The 20,650-nt window shown below is 40.9% G+C and overlaps 1 protein-coding gene across 1 annotated transcript in view; it reads right to left on the reverse strand.

The window, feature by feature from the left end:
- The window catches only part of SLC35F1 (solute carrier family 35 member F1), a 220,887-nt gene that overhangs the window by 34,033 nt on the left and 166,204 nt on the right, over positions 1–20,650 (reverse strand). The window contains exons 3-4 of the mRNA XM_057368986.1: positions 13,866–13,993; positions 1,851–2,010 (exon numbers count right to left, since the gene is read on the reverse strand). Coding sequence (XP_057224969.1) covers positions 1,851–2,010; positions 13,866–13,993 — 288 coding nt within the window. The remainder of the gene's footprint in view (positions 1–1,850; positions 2,011–13,865; positions 13,994–20,650) is intronic.

Raw genomic sequence — 20,650 nt, forward strand, 5'->3', positions numbered from 1 at the left:
GGCACACAAATGTCAGTAGTTCTTGTCCCCTAAAATGTAATRGCTCTTGTCCCCTAAAATGAGGACAAACAAAGCATCACTGCTTTTGGTGTCTGTCATGGTTTTACTTGGTCCGATTTTTTGATGGTGGGGGGATGGGATCAAGAAACCACAAAGATGGCTGCTGTGAGAAATTCTAGGGGCTGTCCCTAGAATCTTGATCCCATCCCCCCACCACCAAAAAATCGGACCAAGTAAAACCATGACAGTGTCTTCCTTTCTTTGCCCAGTTTGCCCAGTCCTAGGAAACATCCTATAAATGGTGTAGAACCTCTTAATGAAGAGTTTTAATAATTTTGGGGTTTTTTTTCCCTACCATTAATTCTTTTTATTCGTACATTTTTATGTGTGGTGTTGCCCTTTCAAAGAAATTAGACCAGATGATCTATTTCACTCTGTTAAAGACAGCATCATTAATAACATAATTTTGCCACTAAAACAAGTAAAAAAAGCTGCAGTCTCTCTGCATAGCAATAAGCATGGAYACAGTTTTTCATGTGTAGGTCCAAATTAAAAGGCAATAATGCATGCTAACAGATTTCGCTGGACAAATTTACTTAACAGCTATACCCATGCTTTAACAATGAACGTGGCAAATAACACCCAACTACTGCAGCTGGATGGCAGTGTCAGTGTTCCTCAGTCTGTTCCCTGTCTCCTTCCTCTGCCCCACATGATCCTGCTGATTCACAGCTCACAAGCTCAAGTGTGTCACTCTCTTCACTGCTGGCACACAGGACATTTCTTCTGGAACCCAGGGCTGAAATCTCAATCCCTCTGAAATCAGCCATTCCCAACACAGCTTTGGATGGCTGATGACATAGTACARAGCACATTATTTCCTTTTTAGCTGGGGCAGGGCTACTTCTAGAGGAGCCCAGTGAACTAAAGTTCTCCTTTCAGGATTGAGGACAGAGATAAAAGGGGGCAGGGAGATATGGTGAGCACTGTCACAAACTCCGTTGTTTTATTTAGTAGCATTCTGGCAAATGCAGTTTTTACAGCACTTGCATTTGTATTCAGAAAGCTGAGTCAAGAATTTTAAATCCCAGTGTATTATGCTCCGCTCACAATTCAGTGCTTTTAATTAAGAATGAAAACTGTGCCTAATTGACAATCTTTGAAAAGAATTTCCAGCCTTCCCACATCATTTGGCTTGGCACTAGAGAAATCAATGTGACAGGGGAAGGTGATCGATGAAATCTAACTCTGTCTAGTCTGCATTAATAGATACACACAAATTATTCATATGATGCCACACATAAAAAAGAACATTTTATACATARGAAGGTTTTCAAGAATGTTAAAACCAAGTCCCAAAACTTTATTATGAAACTGTGTGCAAAACCCAACTGGTAGTATATAGGTTCAGTGTCTTTTAGCACCTACCCAGTGACCCCACCTCTGCAGAAAAACAAGCAAAGTTGAGAAGTAAGARCACACAGAGGATGTGAGAGGTGTTTACAATTCAGAAATGTAGCCAGCTTGGAAAGGAAGCTATTGAGGYTTGCAGCTCGACAGCCAAGCCAAACAAGAATGAAACTACAAATATTCAGCTTGCCCCCAGCTTGCACAGAGGGTGACCTGTGCTGTAAGACACAGGGCCCAGGAAAYGTGYTTGCAGCACTGCTGATTTGTAAGTGTTGACTCATTTTTGCCCTTCTGACAAAGAGGCAGCTCAGTGCTCTAGACCCACGAAGGTACAGAATTTCTTGCCAAATTTCCCCCTTTTTGCCCCCCAATCTGATGCACCCTTGTCAATGGTTTCYCTGAACAGACCTTGGCCACACGAGCCACCCATCCTTACTCACCTGCCCCTTGCTGTCTCCCGACGAGGACATCTGCTCCTGCCATGCAGCCCATGCCCAGAATGCAGACCACAATCCCAATGAAATGCACTGCCTTGTATCGCACCAGTAGGAAGAACCAGGAGAGGAGTATCACCACCGGGATGACAAAACAGTCCAGGAGCTGGCAAAAAAGACAAGAAAAACCAACACACATCAACATGCAGATTTGCCCTAAAGTACTAGGATGGATTCCAATGGAGGGAAGCAGGGTTATTTAGTTAGTGATAGCACTTTCTACCAACAGCAAGTGTATTCAAGTGGCTCTTCATACATCAGACAGTCCATGACAATTCCACAAACTCAGGAAAGCTGTTGTTCTATGATAATGCTCAAATGCACTGCTCTTGGACTCAGATGCATATTTCAAATCCATGGGAAGAAAACCTGGGCCAAAAGAGAGTCACACCACTCCATCTGGTCCTCACCTCTGGTGATTAATAGACAAGCACTGAGGGTAGTTTTCCTGCAGTCTAGACATATGTTTTAATTCAATCATTTCAGGTCCAGGTATTAGGAATGCTCATAACACACAAGTTGATCAGATTTATTGAATCTGTTCATATGAACCGGGGTTTTCTGCATGCAGAATGCTTATGAAAAATCTGGCCCCTGTGGTGACTGTTATCTCTGTGAAAATAGAGTCCCATATGCCTCTGAAGGAAGAAAAACCCCAAAACTCAAAATCCCATCTTATATGCAGTGCAAGAAACTCAGTCTTCTTGCCAATAGACCCTTGGAAAGAGCTTTCTCAAAGAAATGTTATGAAACACAATCTTTAATTGTTTGGGKTTTTTTTTGAGACACCCAGCAATAAGCCCAGAGAAGCTGTGATAAAAAAAGAAATGCACCAAAAGTTTGTGAGAGTACCTTAAGATTTTCAAATTAAAATATATTTAAGAACGTAGTATATGCTACCAGGAAATAAAAGCTGTGTGTAAGAAACACCCAAAGAAACATGACTTTAATCCCACTTCCTAAAAGGACACAGGTAATGAAAAGTTGTAATTCTGTGGACTAATGATGGGATTTAACTAATTATTCAGGATATGCTACTGTTCAATACAAAYTGAAGCATGCACCAGAACTATATGATTGCACCTTACTCCTAATGAAAATGTCTGGAACAACCAAAGGAGGAGAACTGTGACCTGTGTCCATAGTTCTGGAAAAACACTCCAGATATTGTTGCCTTGATTTTAGATGATGYAGTTTGATTTTTCTTCCCTTTGAACCTATTACATGTTACTTGCTTTCTCAGTGTGGTTTACCACTAAGGACATTGTTGCCAAAKAAAGATCAAACCCCTTTTAACTTCTTTGTCTGTCCATGTGTTATTTGAAGAAATAAATATTTCTTAATTATTCCAAGAATTTTACTGCTTAGAAAACTGGCGTTTTTTTGCATGTGAGATACACATGTAATAAACATATTCATGGGATCAGCAAAAAAATAAAAACCAGTTTTTGGACTAAGGACAATTTCCCTGAAACTTCCTTTGAAAATCAAGAATGTGCAGTGAAAACTCATCCATTTCAAAGATATCCCAGAAAATGAGAGGCAAAAGCTTCAAGAAGAAAACCAGTTTATCAGTAGGACCATGCTGCTCTTGGGAGGCTCAAAGAGTCCCAAAGAGCTGCAGAACAGATGAGTGAAATTACAAATGGGAATGGTCGATGCTAAAAGCAGGTTCCGCATTTAAAATGAGAACTAATCATCCAAAAGTCATGGTCAGGCCTTTTTACAGTGAAAACTTTCTCCAGCAGTCCTCAAAACTCCAATCTTCACTGACAGAACACAAAAAGGGACAAGGTCTGAAAGAACCTTGGGCAGCTGCTGGCACACACCACACCCATCGCCTCTGTGAAGGGCAGGAAGGTGGCAGCAAGCAGCAAGGAGAGCAGCATTCCTTTTTCTGCTCCCAGCTATCTCTGAGGGTTKGAATCCTCTGCTCCACTCCCTCCCACGGCAGCACTGAACAGGTGAATTCAACTCACCATTTCCTGACCTCACCACAGTTTTCCATTACTTAATATGTGGCCACAAATAAGATGGAGGCTCTTTCTTTAACAGAAATCATATGGGCATTCACAGAATCATAAAATTATGGAAGGATTTGGGTTGGAAGGGACCTTGAAGATGATCCAGTTGCAACCCCCCTGCCATGGGAAGAAACAGCTTCCACTAGACCAGACTGCTCAAAGCTCCATTCAATGTGACTTGCGAACACTTCCAGGGATGGGACACCACAGCTTCTCTGGGAAACCTGTTCCAGTCCCTCACCAACCTCACAGGGAAGAAGTTCTTCCTAGTGTCTGATCTAATCCTGCGTCTTCCAGCTTAAAGCCCTTACCCCTTATCCTGGCACTATCAAGCCCTTATCAAAAGTCCCTCTCCACCTCTTCAGGCACTGAAATGCTGCTACAAGGTCACCCCAGAGCTTTCTCTTCTCCATTCTGAACAATGCCAATTTTCTCAACCTTTTTTTCAGAGGAGAGGTGTCTCATCACTCCAATCATCTTTGTGGCCTCCTCTGGACTTGCTTCAACAATGCTATGTGCTTCCTGTGAAGGGGGACCCTGAGCTGGATTCAGTATGCCCAGGTGGTGTCTCAACCAAGTGGAGTGGAGGAAAGATAAGAGGCAATGAACACAAGTTACACTGGGAAAGATTTCCTCTCAATAAAGAAAACATTTTTTTACAGTGGGACCAAACTCCCCAGGGACATGGTAGAGTTACCAGAGGCTTTCAAGATTTGACTGGACATGGTGTTAAATAATCTCATCTAAGCTTCCTTTCCCACAAAAGGTTGGATCAGTTTGGACGTCTCTTCCAAGCTGGRTTATTCTATGAATCTAAATTTTTCTATGAGTTTAAAAATTGCTTGAACTGCAGCATGCATAYTTCAATATGCAAATTCCCACCAAAAGTCTTCTAGAAGCAGATTTCAAAAGTTCCTMTCATTCCATAAATATTTAAACATACCTATGCTTTCAAGTACGTGAATGTGTGTCTTTTAAGCRCAAACATGAAAGGACGCATGAACAGAACCTGTCACAAATAAACAATGCTGATAACAGCTAGAAAATGCTTCTTTGGGGCTGGCGGCAGTCCAAAGCCTAATCCACAAATCGCTTTTGGGAATGCTGCAGCATCAATAGATACAAACATGAAATGTAGGTAATGTTCACTGACATTACATAGTGCTTAAATTGTGCTTWGTTTATACCTTTAATTAAACAATGAGGTAGACAGAAATAAATCAGGTTACTACAATGCAAGCAATAAGATAACCTAGTAAATACTGCTTAACTGTTTTTCAGGTATTGCTTCATATTTCACTTCTCCAGGACTAAATTTGCCCTTTCTTTTTTTTTCCTCAGATAAACCTGTCTAGTAGAAGAAAAAATGCACATGCATTCCACAGACAAAAGATGTGAGATTGAGGATTACCTCACCTGCAACAGGGCTTTTTTATTGGTGGGGGGTTTTGCCTTTTTTTCTTTCTTCTGTTCGTAATTAATTATTTCAACTATTAAGAAAAATTATTGTAACTAATTGCAGCTTTTCTGTCTATAAAGYTTTTACAGTAACAAAGACAGATTATGCTTAGCTGAATTTAATTTAAAGCACATAAAGGTCAGTAGTTGAACAATCTTTCTCAGATAATATTCTTTGATATTTTCCTTCTTTTAAATTGTTTATTTAAAAGGTAATATCTATACCATCATTAGGTTAAATAATGAGTGATCTGATTTTAATCAACATTCCTGTTAATCACTGAAGTTATTATATCTCACTAACCTAAAAAAAATGTATTTCCGATGTTGCCATGGGGTGGTGCAGACCCCGTTTTTTGCTGCTGTTTGTCTGTGGCTTTCTTCAGTCACAGCTCTAAATGGGGCTGCTTTAGAAGCACACAAAAAATGTACTCTATTGACATACTGTCCTGCAGAAGCTTCTTTTTATTATAAGAACGTCATGTTGTTTTAGAAATTGAAGATTATTATTTGACCGTAAAAGTAACCCACTGCATCTAAGTCTGTTGATGAAACACAATGTGGAAATCTATTTCCTCTGACTACTTGTTTGTTAAATTATGTTGACTTTATTATATGTGTGAATCGTACGCAAATGCTCTCTTGTTAACAGTAAATATCCAGTCTCTGCTCTCACAAATTCAGTATGTGTCTGCAAATCTACAGCAAGAATTTACTGTTAAATCATTGGAAAGGAGAGCTGGCAAGCTTTAGAAGAAAGGTCTGTAATAGAGAGGGTGAACTGCTGATCTGCAGTGATATCAAAAAGAAAAAAAGCTGGTCAGCAAACTCCCAATGGGAACAGCTGAGCTGAATCTTCCTATTTAAACATTCATTGGATTTTTTTCCCCTCCCAGTTATAAGCCCTTTTTTTTCACATTAGGGGTTTCTCATTAGCRCTGCCCTCCAGCAAATCATGCAGAGAATCAGCTGCACCCTCTACTCATCCCACTCTCCGGAGCAGAGGGATCAGTAAAATCAGTGTCATACCTGTCAAACATTGCATGGTCAAACACATGATGGCTACAGAGTTTCAGCATGTGACCTGGAAATTCAATACAACAGCAAGTGCTATATTCAGTAAGAGAMACAGCTTCTGCTATTTACTTTGGTTTTTTTCAAAGAAAGAAAGGGTTTGCTGCCCGTTCAAGGGCTTTTTCTYCTCCAGTTTTCACACCACCTTCACAATATCACACACACTTGATTCAACAAAAGCAGATGAGATGTGAGCCCTCACAGAGCTGGATGCCAGCTGCCAGGGGAGCTGTGTGGCAATTATGCTGCCCTGCAACTGGAACCTTCTGCAGGAAAGGTGGGGATGCTGGCAGCATCTATGACAGGGTTATTTCAAGCAATTCAAATTAATTCATGTAAAACCATTAATTTTTCATTCAGCCAAAATGTACAGTATTTCAGSTATGGAGACTGGTGAAAGAATCAGTGATGTTATTTGTTTAAAAGAAATGTAAAAATGTTTATTTTCATGATGTAGGAAAAAAAAAAAAACAACTCAGAAGACCTCTCCCAGTCTTCTCCACTTTACCCATAAAGACCTTAAATTTTTTTCTTGATGCTTCTAGAACAGTTCCTATCAGTTTCTTTAATCCTGAATTCTTTAATCTGTTCTCAGTGGTTTTGCTTTTTTCCCCTGTGGACATAGAAACTCACTCAAAATATTGACTAGTGAAAGACCTTCACCTCTATCTGATGTGTATGTATCAAAACCTGAGATGAGGATTTTCACACCTGCAGCTTTCTGTGTACATAGCAGGAGCTCAGTGGCTCCTTGAAGCTATGAGAAATGAAAGGTGCTGGTTGCATCTAACCCTTTAAACCATGTGGGGGATCARATCCCAGCCTAAGAAAAATCATGGAAGTCTCCTGCAGAAAAACCTCTGCTTTCRCATGTCACCTGCCAGAATATTGAAAATGGGCACAGGAGGCCAAAATCTCTGCTCTTGTCATGGGCACAGCTTCAATRATTTTAATGAGATTTTGCATATTTATGTTAGTAAAAAGTTTGGCTCTGGGTGAATTTTGCCAGTAGAGGCAGGAGCTCTGGACACTGAGGGCTCTGCTGACTTCAAACCCACCTGGAGAGATTGTGGATACTTGCAGGGCCTGGTTTGCAAACCACAGGTATCTAACAAGTTAAAAAACAGTAACTCAAAGAGTGATAATAAATCAGATACGAGACACTCTCTCACGGTATAAATGTACAGCATGCAACACTTCTGCAAAATGCTGATCTGCAAACTTTATTGCATTACACTATTTCCTCACTGCCCTGAAGCAGAACAGAAAAGTACGGTCGATCTTACATCCACAGGATGKGAGGAGGAAGGGAAGGAGTGGAATTTATCCCTGCTTTTGCAATGATTCACATTAACAGCCACCAGACAAAGTAGATCAACAACTTCAATATTGCCCATCCCCTGCTCCTCACCTCCCAGATTTGCTTCAAAACCATCTCAAACCCTCTGCCTCAATGTACATTGAGTCCACAGGGACCAAGAACAAAGTGAAGTCTATTGCCATCCAGCTCTCCTATAATAAGCACTTACTGCTGACTCCTTTCCTTTTCTGGTGGCAGTTGTGGAGATATGAAAACTGCCAGAGGTAATTGGAAGTATGATGTACTGCTGAGCCTCACAGTGATCTAAGAGTAGTTGAGAACATCAGCATCACAGCTTTATAGCCTGTCTCCTGGTGTCTATAAATCCCAGCTTTTACTACCTTTGTTTTCATCATGCCAATCAAAGGCTTGATTGCCCAAGGAATAAATTACCAGATAAACTGCTATTTGGAAACATCKCTCTCCTTTTGACAGCGCCTCTCATCTTGTGACATTGTATGTATACTCTGCAGTACTGCTATGCAAGGTGTGGCAGAAATAATCCCCATTTCTGTGTGATGTCGTAACACAGAAAAAGGACAGCACCACCTCTAGAGAGAGCAACACGAGTGCAATTTGGAGATGGAGAGAACAATGTATTGCAGCAAGGAGAGCTAATTAATGTGGGAAGAAGAGCGAGGGCAGCTTGATATGATGAGAAAGCATTTAGCTGGCAGAAAAGGTTACAATTGTATCATAACAGGCTTAGTGGAAGACTTTATGGATTTGGGAGGATGTACCTGTGTGGTACACTGTAAATGCAGTACAGGCAAGCTGAAGTCAAAACACAGTTTTAAGGAAGTGTAATATCTAGATCTAAATAACTGCAATAACTTCAGAATCTTTTAATTCCCTCTGGGGGAAGTAATTTTATCTGCTGTGTAAAAGGTGTCTCTAACAGTATTTAAAACATCTTTTTGAAGAATTAAACCTTCCACAGGCCTACACCAGGGTTGTTTTAAAGCCCATTAGGATAAATATAACACACATTACCACAAGCAGCTCTGAAAGTTAAGTAGGTAGCTTTTAAAACAAGTCCACGGGATCAGGGGCTCGTGTAAAAGCGAGTGCTTAGGGTACGTTCTGAACCTGGTACAGCTGACATGCGAGAAGGCTGCAAAACCTCCTGCAAGTCAGATTGATACAACAAAGAAAAAGTAAAGATCATTTCACAAGTTTGGGCCATCTGGGAATCAAAACACATGTCTGATTACATTAAGTGTGACTGATTTCTCATACTTCTTGAAATAGGTGGGTTTGGATATCAAATTGATCCATCTGCAAACTCCCTGTGCCTTTTAACTGGTCTATACTCAGTTTTTTTTAATGCACCCTTTAGGAAGCAGTTTTTATTTACTAGCCTGAGCATTTTCATGGCCAGCTTGAGTTTCCATCCCCCCAGCTGAGATGGTGTTAAGTCRAGCCCATTCTGTGGGCCACTGCTTTAAAAGCTAGGCCTTTATGAAAAAGGTGGCTCCACACTTGCAATTTGAAAAGCACTCCAGAATTTCTGCAAGCACTGGAGACATGCTAAGATCATATCTAACAAATTGAGTTCCTTGGGGTATTTGATGTAGGAATATTTAGCTTCTGAGTTTTTTAATGGAGGCAGGTATTTAGGCATCTATCTCCATCTATCTCTACAGAATCACTCTGGGTATGTGAGTATATGCAAAGAACCAGAGCTTAAAGCTGCCAAAGAAGCAACCTGATAGGTTCAAACATATTTTCATGCCCCCAAGATCATGCTCTAGGCAGCAGGGGAAGGGATAATAGATAACAGATGACATTTTAGATTTGTAGACAATTAAATGTGGGCTCCTTGCACTGTTCCATTGAACCTAGCTGTCCTTGGATTGCACTGCTGGTGCCTAAGGGGTAACTTGGGACTTTTATCTGTAGAAAAGGATCTACACCTTGGTGACTGAAATATAAATAGTGCACTGATTTTCAACCTAAATTTTATGTCACCTAACTTATAAGGGAGGTATATTAGTTGTTTGTTGTTTTTTTTTTTTTTAAAGAGAAAGATTATATGTTTCTAGGCTTCACTTTGCTTTCATCTTATGATGAAACTGAGTGCCACATTCTCAGATACTAATTATAGACTACATGAGGATTTGAAATAATCAGAAGCATGTCCAAAGGTAAAGGTTAGGTACCATTCATTTCTGATTTGTGCCTACACATTCTCATTCACTGTGATTCTGAAAGCATTCAGAGAAAGATTTATGGGAAGGCTTATTAGAAAATCCCATTTTCCCAGATCAAAGCCAAGAGAGAATCTTGAAATACAGGAAAAAATGTGGGTGTGAAACACTGAGRAAAACCAGGGCACCATTTTCAGTCTTCTCCTAGAACCATGATGAAATCATACCAAATATATATATTTTAAAAAAGGATGGAGTAAAAACTAGAAACTCAGACAATCCCAAGAGTTTAAAGCTACTTGACAAACAAAGCTGTTGAAGGCTGAGAGTTTTTTGGTSAAGCTGAACTCAAAGCATTTGCAATAAAGTACATTTTTACTGTTAAGCTTTGGCTTTCTTCTGGGACCAGTGTAATGTTTTTTTTTTGCCTAAAAGCACCAAGAGCACTGTGYTGCATGTTAGTTTTGCATGAYGGAGCAGAGATGTCATGTGGAAAAWACYTGCTGTAAAACTGATTTCCTACTGAAAAGGGCCATGTACTGCCACTATAAAAATACCGCAAGATTTCTCATTTACTGAAGTGACAATTTCAAACATTCTTACATTTTCTTCATCAGAAAAGCCTTGAGTAGCCTGTTGAGTATAAAATCCCCTAGAACTGACTTGAAGGGCTCGATTTCAGCCAATGCATACAGAGGCATAGCTCCCCCAGCCTTCAGTCAAAGCCATGCTGATTTGTGGCAGGTAGCAAAAGTTTCTTGGGTCACAGCTCCAAAAGGATTTGAACATTTTTTGCTATGTGCCAGCAAGCATTTATGGCCTCAGGTAGAGCTCCTGCAGGATCAGGCCTTTCAGGACAGGGAGTTTCTTCCTCTTAAGAGGTGTGTTTGCTTCTTCAACATTCAGATTCTAGGAAAAGCTTTCTTTTCTTTGTCTTCTATTTTCTACTTTTTCAGTCTTCCTTTCATACAATGACACACTTTGACCAACGCTGAATAATCCCCTGAGCTGCTTCTGTTTCATCTTTAAATGAAATAGGGTGTTTGGCTACATTTCAGAAAATGTGTCATTCGATTCAACATCTTAATGCATTACCTCATATTTGCCCCATTTTCACCGTCTCTTAGGGCTTGTCTTTAGAAGCTCATTCATATTAGGACATGAAATGAATTTAAAATGCAGCAGGTATCCCCAGTCACTCCACTTGTATCCAAGCAAACAAGGACAACTACGGGAAAGGGTGACACTATTCATTCCATGCCTGGAACAAAGCTTGACAGTATTTGAGCTCCTACCTCTTCCTTCTTTCAGGCTACACGGGAAAGAAACCTGAACTCTGCTGCAATTTTGATGTGGAAGAGGTCTAAAAATGGAAATGACATTGTCTGTGCCCTCTGACAGTTCTCCTGATCCACCACTCCTCTCTCTCTGTTTAAAAGGAGAACATGGGTGATTTCAGCTAACAAATTCCCTGTCAAGGCACAGGCAATGCCCTTCAACTCTCCTGCCTGCTTCCCCATCACACTGAAACTCTTGATCTCKGGATGCAATACACTRAAGGCCATGCTCATTGCACTGCTGSCTCGTGGATCTGCATCTCCTGGAACTGGGGGTTCACAGGTCTGGCCAGATGAATCTTTGACATGTGCTTGTTGCTGGCTTTGGGATACGGGATTTAATGACCTGGATCATCCTGCTCACTCCACTATTTCTACTTGCTRTGAGTGAATCACACCAAGGAAGCAATTCAGTTTGCTTTTTTCTTCGAGGCTTTTAGTGGCTGTAAAATCAGAGAATATGAGGTTTATGTGGATTTAAGCTTTACACTATACTAAGTAATCAGATTTGGAAAAGTGTTAAAAACAATATTACATTGTCTGGGCATGATTCTAAGAATCCTGAAACCCGGATTCTGATGCCAGAGGCACTTGTGAATATTTAGCATAAACCTCACATTCAAATTCCTTGAAGCCTTAGTTCTCTTCCATTTTTCTTATTCAGCTAAAGAAGCTCAGGATTTTCCAATACKGCTTTTCAACTGTGGAAGAAATATACTCTTAATTAGCTTTGATCCTGCAGAACATTAACTGCTGCTCCTTTATTTTAATAGCTCTAATGCAAACTTCAGGCAAGGAAGGTGTAAAAAACATTGAACACTACCTAATGTTGCTCAGTTGTTTAAAAATAATGTAAAGAGGCACTAGGCTTGTTTTAGAACAAGTAGCAATGAAGTATGCAATGATTTCCCAAGACAGACAATTTCTAGTCTCTTAAAAATGTTTCTGTTCACTTTTCCACTTAAATTAGAAGAAGCCTGATCCTTTTGTGTTAATATATGTAAAATACCTGGGTTGGATCTTTGGAGAAATTGCTACCCTAGCTTTTGTTCACTGCACATATAATTTTTTAAGAGGGAGTACACTTTTTGATAGCTGCAGTTAAGCTGTTACATAACACATCTAACAGCTTGCTTTGAAGTAGGACTTCTCCACAAAAACTGCATTCATTTTACTTAATGACAACTTTTGCACTCTGATCTAATTATGGAATCCTAAACATCCTCTATCTGGTTTGTTGGCAAGGCTGTGACAGCAGTGGGGGATACAGGGGTGGCTTCTCTGAGAAGCTGCTAGAAGCTTCTCCYGTATCCAGCAGAGCCAATGCCAGTTGTCCCCAGGATGGACCCACAGCTGGCCAAGGCTGAGCCCACCAACGACAGTGGTAGCACCTCTGGGATAACACTCAGGGAGAGAAAAAACAACCCTGTGCAGCAGAGACTGCAGCTGCAGAGAGAGGAGTGAGAATGTGTGAGAGAACTCTGCAGATACCAAGAGCAGTGCAAAAGGAAAGGGAGGAGGTGCTTCAGGTGCCAGAGCAGAGATTCCCCTCCAGGCTGTGGTGCAGACCATGGTGAGGCAGGATGTCCCCCTGCAGCCCTTGGAAGTTCATGGTGGAGCAGAGATCCACCTGCAGGCCATGGAGAACCCCATGCTGGAGCAGGTTCCTACCCAGAGGAGGCTGTGATCCCACAGGAAGCCTGGGCTGGAGAAGGGTCCTGGCAGGACCTGTGGACSCATGGAAAAAGAATCCCACACTGGAGCAGTTTGCTGGCAGGACTTGTGACCCCAGAGGGGACCCACTCTGAGGGAACACACTGCCTGTTCCTGAAGGGCTGCACCCTGTGAAAGGGACCCACACTGGGGCACTTTGTGAAGAACTGCAGCCTGTAGAGTGACTCACATTGGTGCAGAGGTGTCAGAAGTTGGTGGAGAAGTGTCTCCTGTGGGAGGGATTCCACTCTGGAGCACAGGAAGAATGTGAACGATTTGATTGGTAATAAATTAAACTAATTTGCCCAAGCTGAGTCTGTGATGGCAACTGGTGAGTGATCTGTCCCTGTCTTTATCTTGACTCACAAACCTTTCCTTATATTCACTCTCCTCTGTCCAGCTGAGTAGGAGAGTGATAGTGGCTTTGGTGGCCACCTGGTGTCAACCACCACCGACCTTTAAAACTCAGATCTAATTAAGGAATCACAAAAGAAGTGCTCGTGCTTTTTCCACGTACAATACAAAATGAGAAAAACATTTCAGCCAATCTGTAAATACCTCCTTAAAGTACCAAATTATATGGATAATGCAAAAAAAAAAGTGATTATGAATGGTTTAGCACAAGGAAATAAAATGAAATGTTTTTGTACAGTTTTGAAAATACGTAGTAATAAAAATAGTCCAATATGAAAAAAAAAAGTGTCTTATGAGACAGCATTAAAAAGTACACAAAAGACAGAAGCAGCAATTAGCTACTGGTCCACTGAAGCCAATGGACACTGCACCACTGTCCCCACTGGACCCCATTATCCTACCTCAAAAGAGGAAATCCTTTGAGTCCTTACCTGTACGCTGGTRAGAGTCGTGTATTGATAAGCTTTGACTACAAGGTAGTTGGCTTCTATATCTATTATCCCCAGGATCATATACTTCCACCATCTCCTTTTCAAAATTGCCAGCAAGTTTTCTTCTCCTGTGGTGRTAAGCAAGAAGAATTATGTAAGAATTAGGTTTACGTGCCCAAAACACCTGCCTGTTGAGAGAAATTACGTAKATCTCTTGCATTTACACTGTGCAGYTGAAAGCCACCATAYACAAAAAGGTGCTGCAAGGAAGTGAAAACCAACACACCCTCTTTGTCTAGCAGATGTTAAAAAAAGCCAGCCTGGCAAAGAAATACATAAGGATCAGACTGACACTTCACTTAGGATGTAAACATCAGTGAGGAAAACAAGTGCAGCTTGAACAGAACAGGTATATGTTCTTTATTTTAGTTTGTATATAAACATATATARGCAYCTATARAATGCTTAARAATAGAGAAGCATATTAAAAATATYCATACTTTCCATACACACTAATAAATGTTTTATACACACCACTAAATGTTTTATGTTGCACACATGATGCAACAGGTTTTTGCCAGAGAGGGAGATTACCAGTATTTGYAAATATGATGGAATATAAGAGCAGGACAGTAACAGCATCACATTTGGGCACATGACAGATCCCTTTCCGAGGATGTTTATTCTGATCCTAGAAGTTCAGAGTATCAGACTTGTGTAGAGAAAGGCTGCACTGAGATATATTTTGGGTGACAGGTTGCTCTGCTCCCAGAATCTTTTTTCTGAAGYAGACAGGTTTGCTGCCTTCTATGGGAACCCTGCCAATCACCCAGCATTTAATCTTCACCACATGAAAACTGACACCACAATACAGACTGCAGATCAAACCCACAACTTTCAAAAGGTCAAAGCATTCCTCACACYGGGCTAGGGATTATTATTGCTCTCCATTCAAAAGCAAACAGCTCATTAGTGAGGGTGGGCAAACCTGTAACTTATTTGCATTACAGTAAATTCTACACATGATGAGACTTCACTGTGAAAGGGGCAGACTGTGACTGCACACAGTACAACTAGAAGTCTTTCAGAGTCTGTAGCCTAAAAAGGRATCTAAGTAGGGTTGACTTGTACTGCCAAAAGACTATAAATGGTATTTGAACTGTCTGGAAAGTTTCAGAGAAAACCCCACTATTCTGAGATTTTTTTCATGTTGCTGCTGTAGCTTTTCTTAGTGCCCGTGATCATCAAAATGGGCGATGGGAAACACAGAAGAAAAGGATCATTATTGCTCATTGCCAAAACTTGCTCAGGCTTCCCAATTCTCCTTCATCATTTTCCTTCATCACAAGTGTGCTCACTCTCTGGTTCACAAACACCCACTAGYACACAGGCTGCCATGCCATGGCAGAAACACTGGGCTCTCTATAGCACAGGTATCTCAGACCCTGTGAGATTCAAACTCAGAAAAACAGTAATTACCTCAGATGTTAATTCAGAAATCATAGATGTTAAAACTTGTCCCTGCTGAGTGACTTGAATAGGTGTTTACCTGAACAAAGCATTTCATGTTTGTTCATTAACAGGCGCTCACACAYACACTCTTCCTGTGGGATATTATTATGCAACAGCCTAATTATTTGTTACAATGGTAATTACTTGGAGTGCAAAACTGTAAATGCTAAAAAGTCTTCTTTCCCTTTCCTTCCTCCCTCCCTTCTTTCCTTGTSTCCCTCTATTTCCTTCTCTTACTCTTTCTTTCAGTAAGCAGCAGAAAAGCAGCAGAAACAAGGTGGTGAGTTGGCTAATATTTAAAACAATGAATAAAGAGTAAGTGTATTCAATCATACAYTTCCCTATTACACTGACTAAATCACATCCTTTAGACAGAATTATGACTACACCTATATACTTTTAGGATGATTTGAGCATGCAAAAAAGTGAATTATTTTAATAGTTTTAAAAGTGGTTTATTWAGGGAGACTTTTTGAAAGAGCATTTGAGATGAGGTGTCCTAATTTCTACTGTAATCAGTGTAAACCACACAGATAGATCCCTTAGAGGTACTGAAACTGTATCTCAATTTTTTATGCTGCCCAGACAATGCCTTTAAAACATCAACTGGAAAACAACAATACAATGGAAGGATGTGGTTAACATTTCAGAGTGATATTTCATTTTAATTGTAAAGAGAAAGCTAAAAAAACCCCGAAGATGTCAAACTGCACTGTCCATTCCAACAGTGAAAATCCCACCTGAATCTGCTTTTGTTACTGTAGTGATGCCTTARGATTTTTAGTTTCTATGTTTTCATGCATCTGTACTCTTGTACTTCTCTAGTACAGTGCTAAAACTACCGTTCTTCCATCTTTAGACAAAACAATTCCTCTGAGTCTGAATCCAAGGACACCTCGCTGCCTCAGAGCCCCAAAATATGTAAACAACGGTGAATTGGGGGGAGCAAGCCTGGGGTGGTTGACATCATCACCTGAAAATATCATTGGGGAATTGAGGCCCAATACGTTAATAAGACAGAACTTACAAAAGGAAAAGATCTCGTGACTCGGGGTCCATTTTGGGTGTAGCCTCAGGAGGAGGCTTTTGTCTGCCCTTAATGTACCTGTATTAAAGTTGCCTGTTTTTATTCTCTTAATTTTTGTCTGGCCTCTGTTTCAGGTGAGCCTTGTTTTAGGCATCAGTAGGACCATGATGGTACCTACAAAAGCACAGAGAAGCAGGAGGCTCAAAAACTGCACTGGCAGTAGGTTGAGCCAGGACTATGAATACAACTTAAGGACTCTTGGTGCCTTTGGTTTGCCAGTGCTGTCCTCAATTTCCACCCACCAGATCACTGTGCTGCTCAGATGTGGCCAACTATTTTTAAAAATGAATGGATGGCCGTGACTTCTGGCTAAAGGGTGCTGYTGTTAATCTGGGCACTTCTGTTTGTTTACTGCTTTCTATTTCTTTGGCAYTGTCACCACAATTCATGGAAGGGAATGAATCACTTCCAAAGTGGGAGATGTTCTGGGGAGACGGGCAGAAGGAAGGTGATCATCTGCAGTGGATGTCATGGACCCAATGACATGGACAAACCAAGGAAGAGGCAGGTGGAGTCCTGGTTTTGACAGGTGGCTGAGATGAAGTCACCGTTCTCATATGTCCCACTTCAGCAAAAAAACACCCAGCAGAAGGCAAGGGTGGAAAACAACCTGGAGAAGGGGCGGGGTGCCAGCAGGACAGGACCTCCGAACACCAATCACAGATGGCAGCATGCTCAGTGGATTCAGACAGCAAAGAGAAGGGAAATGGGAGTTAAGGAGCTAAGTGGGAAGCCTTGACTTGGGAAGACTAAAAGGAGAAGCAGAGAGAATCAAGAGCTTTATTCTAAGGCCCACATCCTGAATAGAAACAAACATGGACTTTGCATAAAAGCAATGAGGGGAACAAAACCACCATGGTTTATTAAAACAAAACAAAAAGAGACAATCTATTTTGGTTTTTTAAAATTTATTTCCCCTAATGACAACTCAAAGCAAATTAATTATTAATTTCTTTTGAGTCATAGACATTGTAAGCCAGAAAGACCAAATGCAGATGCCTACACCTGACCTATCTGGTAAGCCATTTTAAAGGGGTTTTTCAGCTAATCTTTTTGAACAGGAATTGATTAGAGTGAGATACAGTGGGAAGAGAGATTATTTCAGACCATGTCTGTTTGTTAYTATTGCAATAGGTCTGTGACTAGGACTTTCAGCCAGCCATATAAACAAATATTAAACCATAAAGTGCACGGGTTAGCTTAAGGGCAGCATTTCCCGTGAGGCAAAGCACATACTGATGCCAGTGAACATGTATTTATATAAGTGCACAGAGTACTGCCATCCTCAGACACAGCCTTCTTTTGATGGAAGTCCCTCTTCAAAAAAACAAACCCTCAACTTCAGTCAGCACTTGAGCTCCTAAAAATGTAAGTCTTCACATTCAGTCTAATCCAAATGTAATGTAGATTTCAAAGTAAATTGCCTATTAGGAATGTTTCAAGGCTCAGAAACATACTGTTAATACAGAGAAATGCAATCCCTCTCTTCTTGTTCTTTCTAGAATGATACTTTAAATTTTACATTTTTTACTAATTTTGCAGTGAGACACACTTGACAGTTGTATATACAGAGGAGATCTCAGTGTTTGGGAAAAAGCTACAGCTTTGCATCTGCTGGCTCAAATTAAAAATCAACAAATAAGCTGCTTTGAAGAAGAGATGGTTTTACATCTTGTAATAAGGATTTACCCCTAGGGGGTTACAAAATTAAAAATAAATTAGAGAGAAAATTGGAAGAGGCTTTAGCTGTGCAGTGTCTACCAAAAATATATATATACATGTACAGAACATTTTTAYATTCACCCACACAGCCACGGAGGTACAATAAAAAAAAAACCCAACAGCCATTAAGACAGCAAATTCCTAATTATTTGTGTATAGGCTTGGGACACAGGTAGCATAACAGCACTGCTAGACCAGAAAACCTATATTTCTTCTCTTTCATCCACTGCAGTCTCTTTTACTTCAGATGACAACTTGCTATTTAGATCAAAATCATCAAAGGAGCTGTGCTCCCCTTCTTCCTTACAGAGTTTAGCAGAGAGCTCTAAATGAGCACAGGAGACTTGCACGGGCGAGGCAGACTGGGGAGGGAGAGAGGTCTGCCAGGCATGCTGGTCCTCTCCTGCCACAGGTAAAGAAGAGTGGTAAAGAAGTAAAAATCTCACAGAGGATGAAGATTATAACCAGGAGCTACTTATTATCTCCTTTGTTTGAAAAAGAATCTCAATCACAAATCAAAATGACAGGAAATTGTTTCTTTTTAATTTTCACCCAGCCTAGCAGACACAGAACTTCACCAGTTTGAACACAGTTTCTCTACAGACTTTGCAGTCTTCCAGCCCTGCTGCAGGACCAGGGGAAGGAKGCTGAGGTTACACTGTGTAGGGGGAACACAGATATCTGTTTTACAGAGCCAAAAGGCTCCTGTGCCTGAACAATGAAACTTTGCTTTTCTCCTGCTTGGCAGAGTAGTTGGTTCAGGAGATTGAAGGGCTGCTGTAGAAGACTTTCATCTCTGCACAAAAGCTCAAAAGAATTGCTCCTCTTCTGTGCAACTTTAAATCCTCTGACCCAAAAAGGTTTCTTATTTCCTCATATCCACTTGTGTTACTGATGACTACTTTGTGGGAATACTGSTGCCTAAAGGCAAAACACCACAACTGCTTAATTATTTACACAATAGAGAAAATGCTTTTACAGAAATGCTCCTCCAGCYTGGCTTCACAAAACACCTGAAAATACCCTGTTCCCCTCACACATGACTGCTTAYAGGCTGTACTGCTTTTGTCCTACACCACATTTTCAGCAAGCCTTTGGGAGACTAGATGGCATCATCTCCTTCTGCCTCCTCAGAACATCTGATCCTATCCAACCTGCTCTTATTCACAGCTCCCTTCTGCTTCCTCTCTCACAGCAGGAAAACTGTGCTGGTGGAACAGCCCTGAGATGCTGCTGCAAGCAGCTCTCCATGTTCCTGCTCCTTGCCCTGAGCCAGCTGGGGCTTCTGGGRCTGCACAGTGAGCCAGGGCAAACACCTGCTAAAGCCACAGATCTGGGGTTTTCAGATTAATTTTTAGACTGTGTCCTCAGCAGTCTGCAACCAGATCCAATATTACTCCTGTGGAAGGTGAGCATCAAGTAAGCAKATCCAGGCAAGGGACAAGCTTCCCCTTCTCTGACACAGGGCATGCATAGCCTATTAACATGACATAACACAGCATTCCAGTTACTAAATGACAGGCTCATCTGAAGCATTTAGACTTGTTATTTGCTTCCAGAGATTTCCCAGAACAGTCTGTTTTGACCCTGGTTGGAAAGCAYGATGGTTGAAGTCAGATTTAGGAATTTGAACATGAATTTCCATAAAATATGAAAGGATTAATTTTTGGTGCCTTGATTTTGATCCAGCCTAAGCTCTGTTCTTAGAGCTGATMATCTTCAGATGTCTTATTTCATGAGATTACCGGTCATTACTTTTAGGGCTAAATTACAACTCAAACTGCACAAATAAAGWAGCTGACCATTTTACTCATGCCTCAGTTTCTCTCCTCCTGCCCACCCACCAGATTACATATGGTTTTTCCTTTGATGGCAGACACAATGCTGGGTGTCACTGCCACAGGTTACTGCAAGGAACAGTCTATGTCCAGAACTGTGTAAAACCTGAAGAAAGCTCGGAACAGTGCAGTGTTCCAAGAAACAAACCTCTAAATTCCCAGYTTTTTAAAATGTCATTATAAACCACTGTGATGTTTCTAGTACACATTTTTTTTCATTTAAGTTGGTTCATCTCCCAGCCTAAACGTAGGTAATCACCTGTCCTGAAATAGCAGAATGTGTCCCACTCTGAATTGCAGAGGGACTGAGCACACCGAGAAGCTGAAGCCTTCCCTCAAACCTGAGAGCTGATTATATTTTTCTGCATGAAATCTTCAAAATTAATTCTGATCTACAATACTTTCAGATTTAAGTTACCTCGGAGCTAACACTGTAGTCTGTCAGCTTTTGGCTCACTCCCACACAGAACGACTTCAAAACAGGCTGCTGGATCATTGTATGCCCCTTCCAACTGAAATATTATTTTCCTTTTTCCTTTCCTTTCCTTTCCTTTCCTTTCCTTTCCTTTCCTTTCCTTTCCTTTCCTTTCCTTTCCTTTCCTTTCCTTTCCTTTCCTTTCCTTTCC

The sequence above is a fragment of the Malurus melanocephalus genome, unplaced genomic scaffold, assembly GCF_030028575.1.
Source record: "Malurus melanocephalus ecotype Western Australia unplaced genomic scaffold, MMel_1.1 scaffold_100, whole genome shotgun sequence".
NCBI lineage: Eukaryota > Metazoa > Chordata > Aves > Passeriformes > Maluridae > Malurus > Malurus melanocephalus.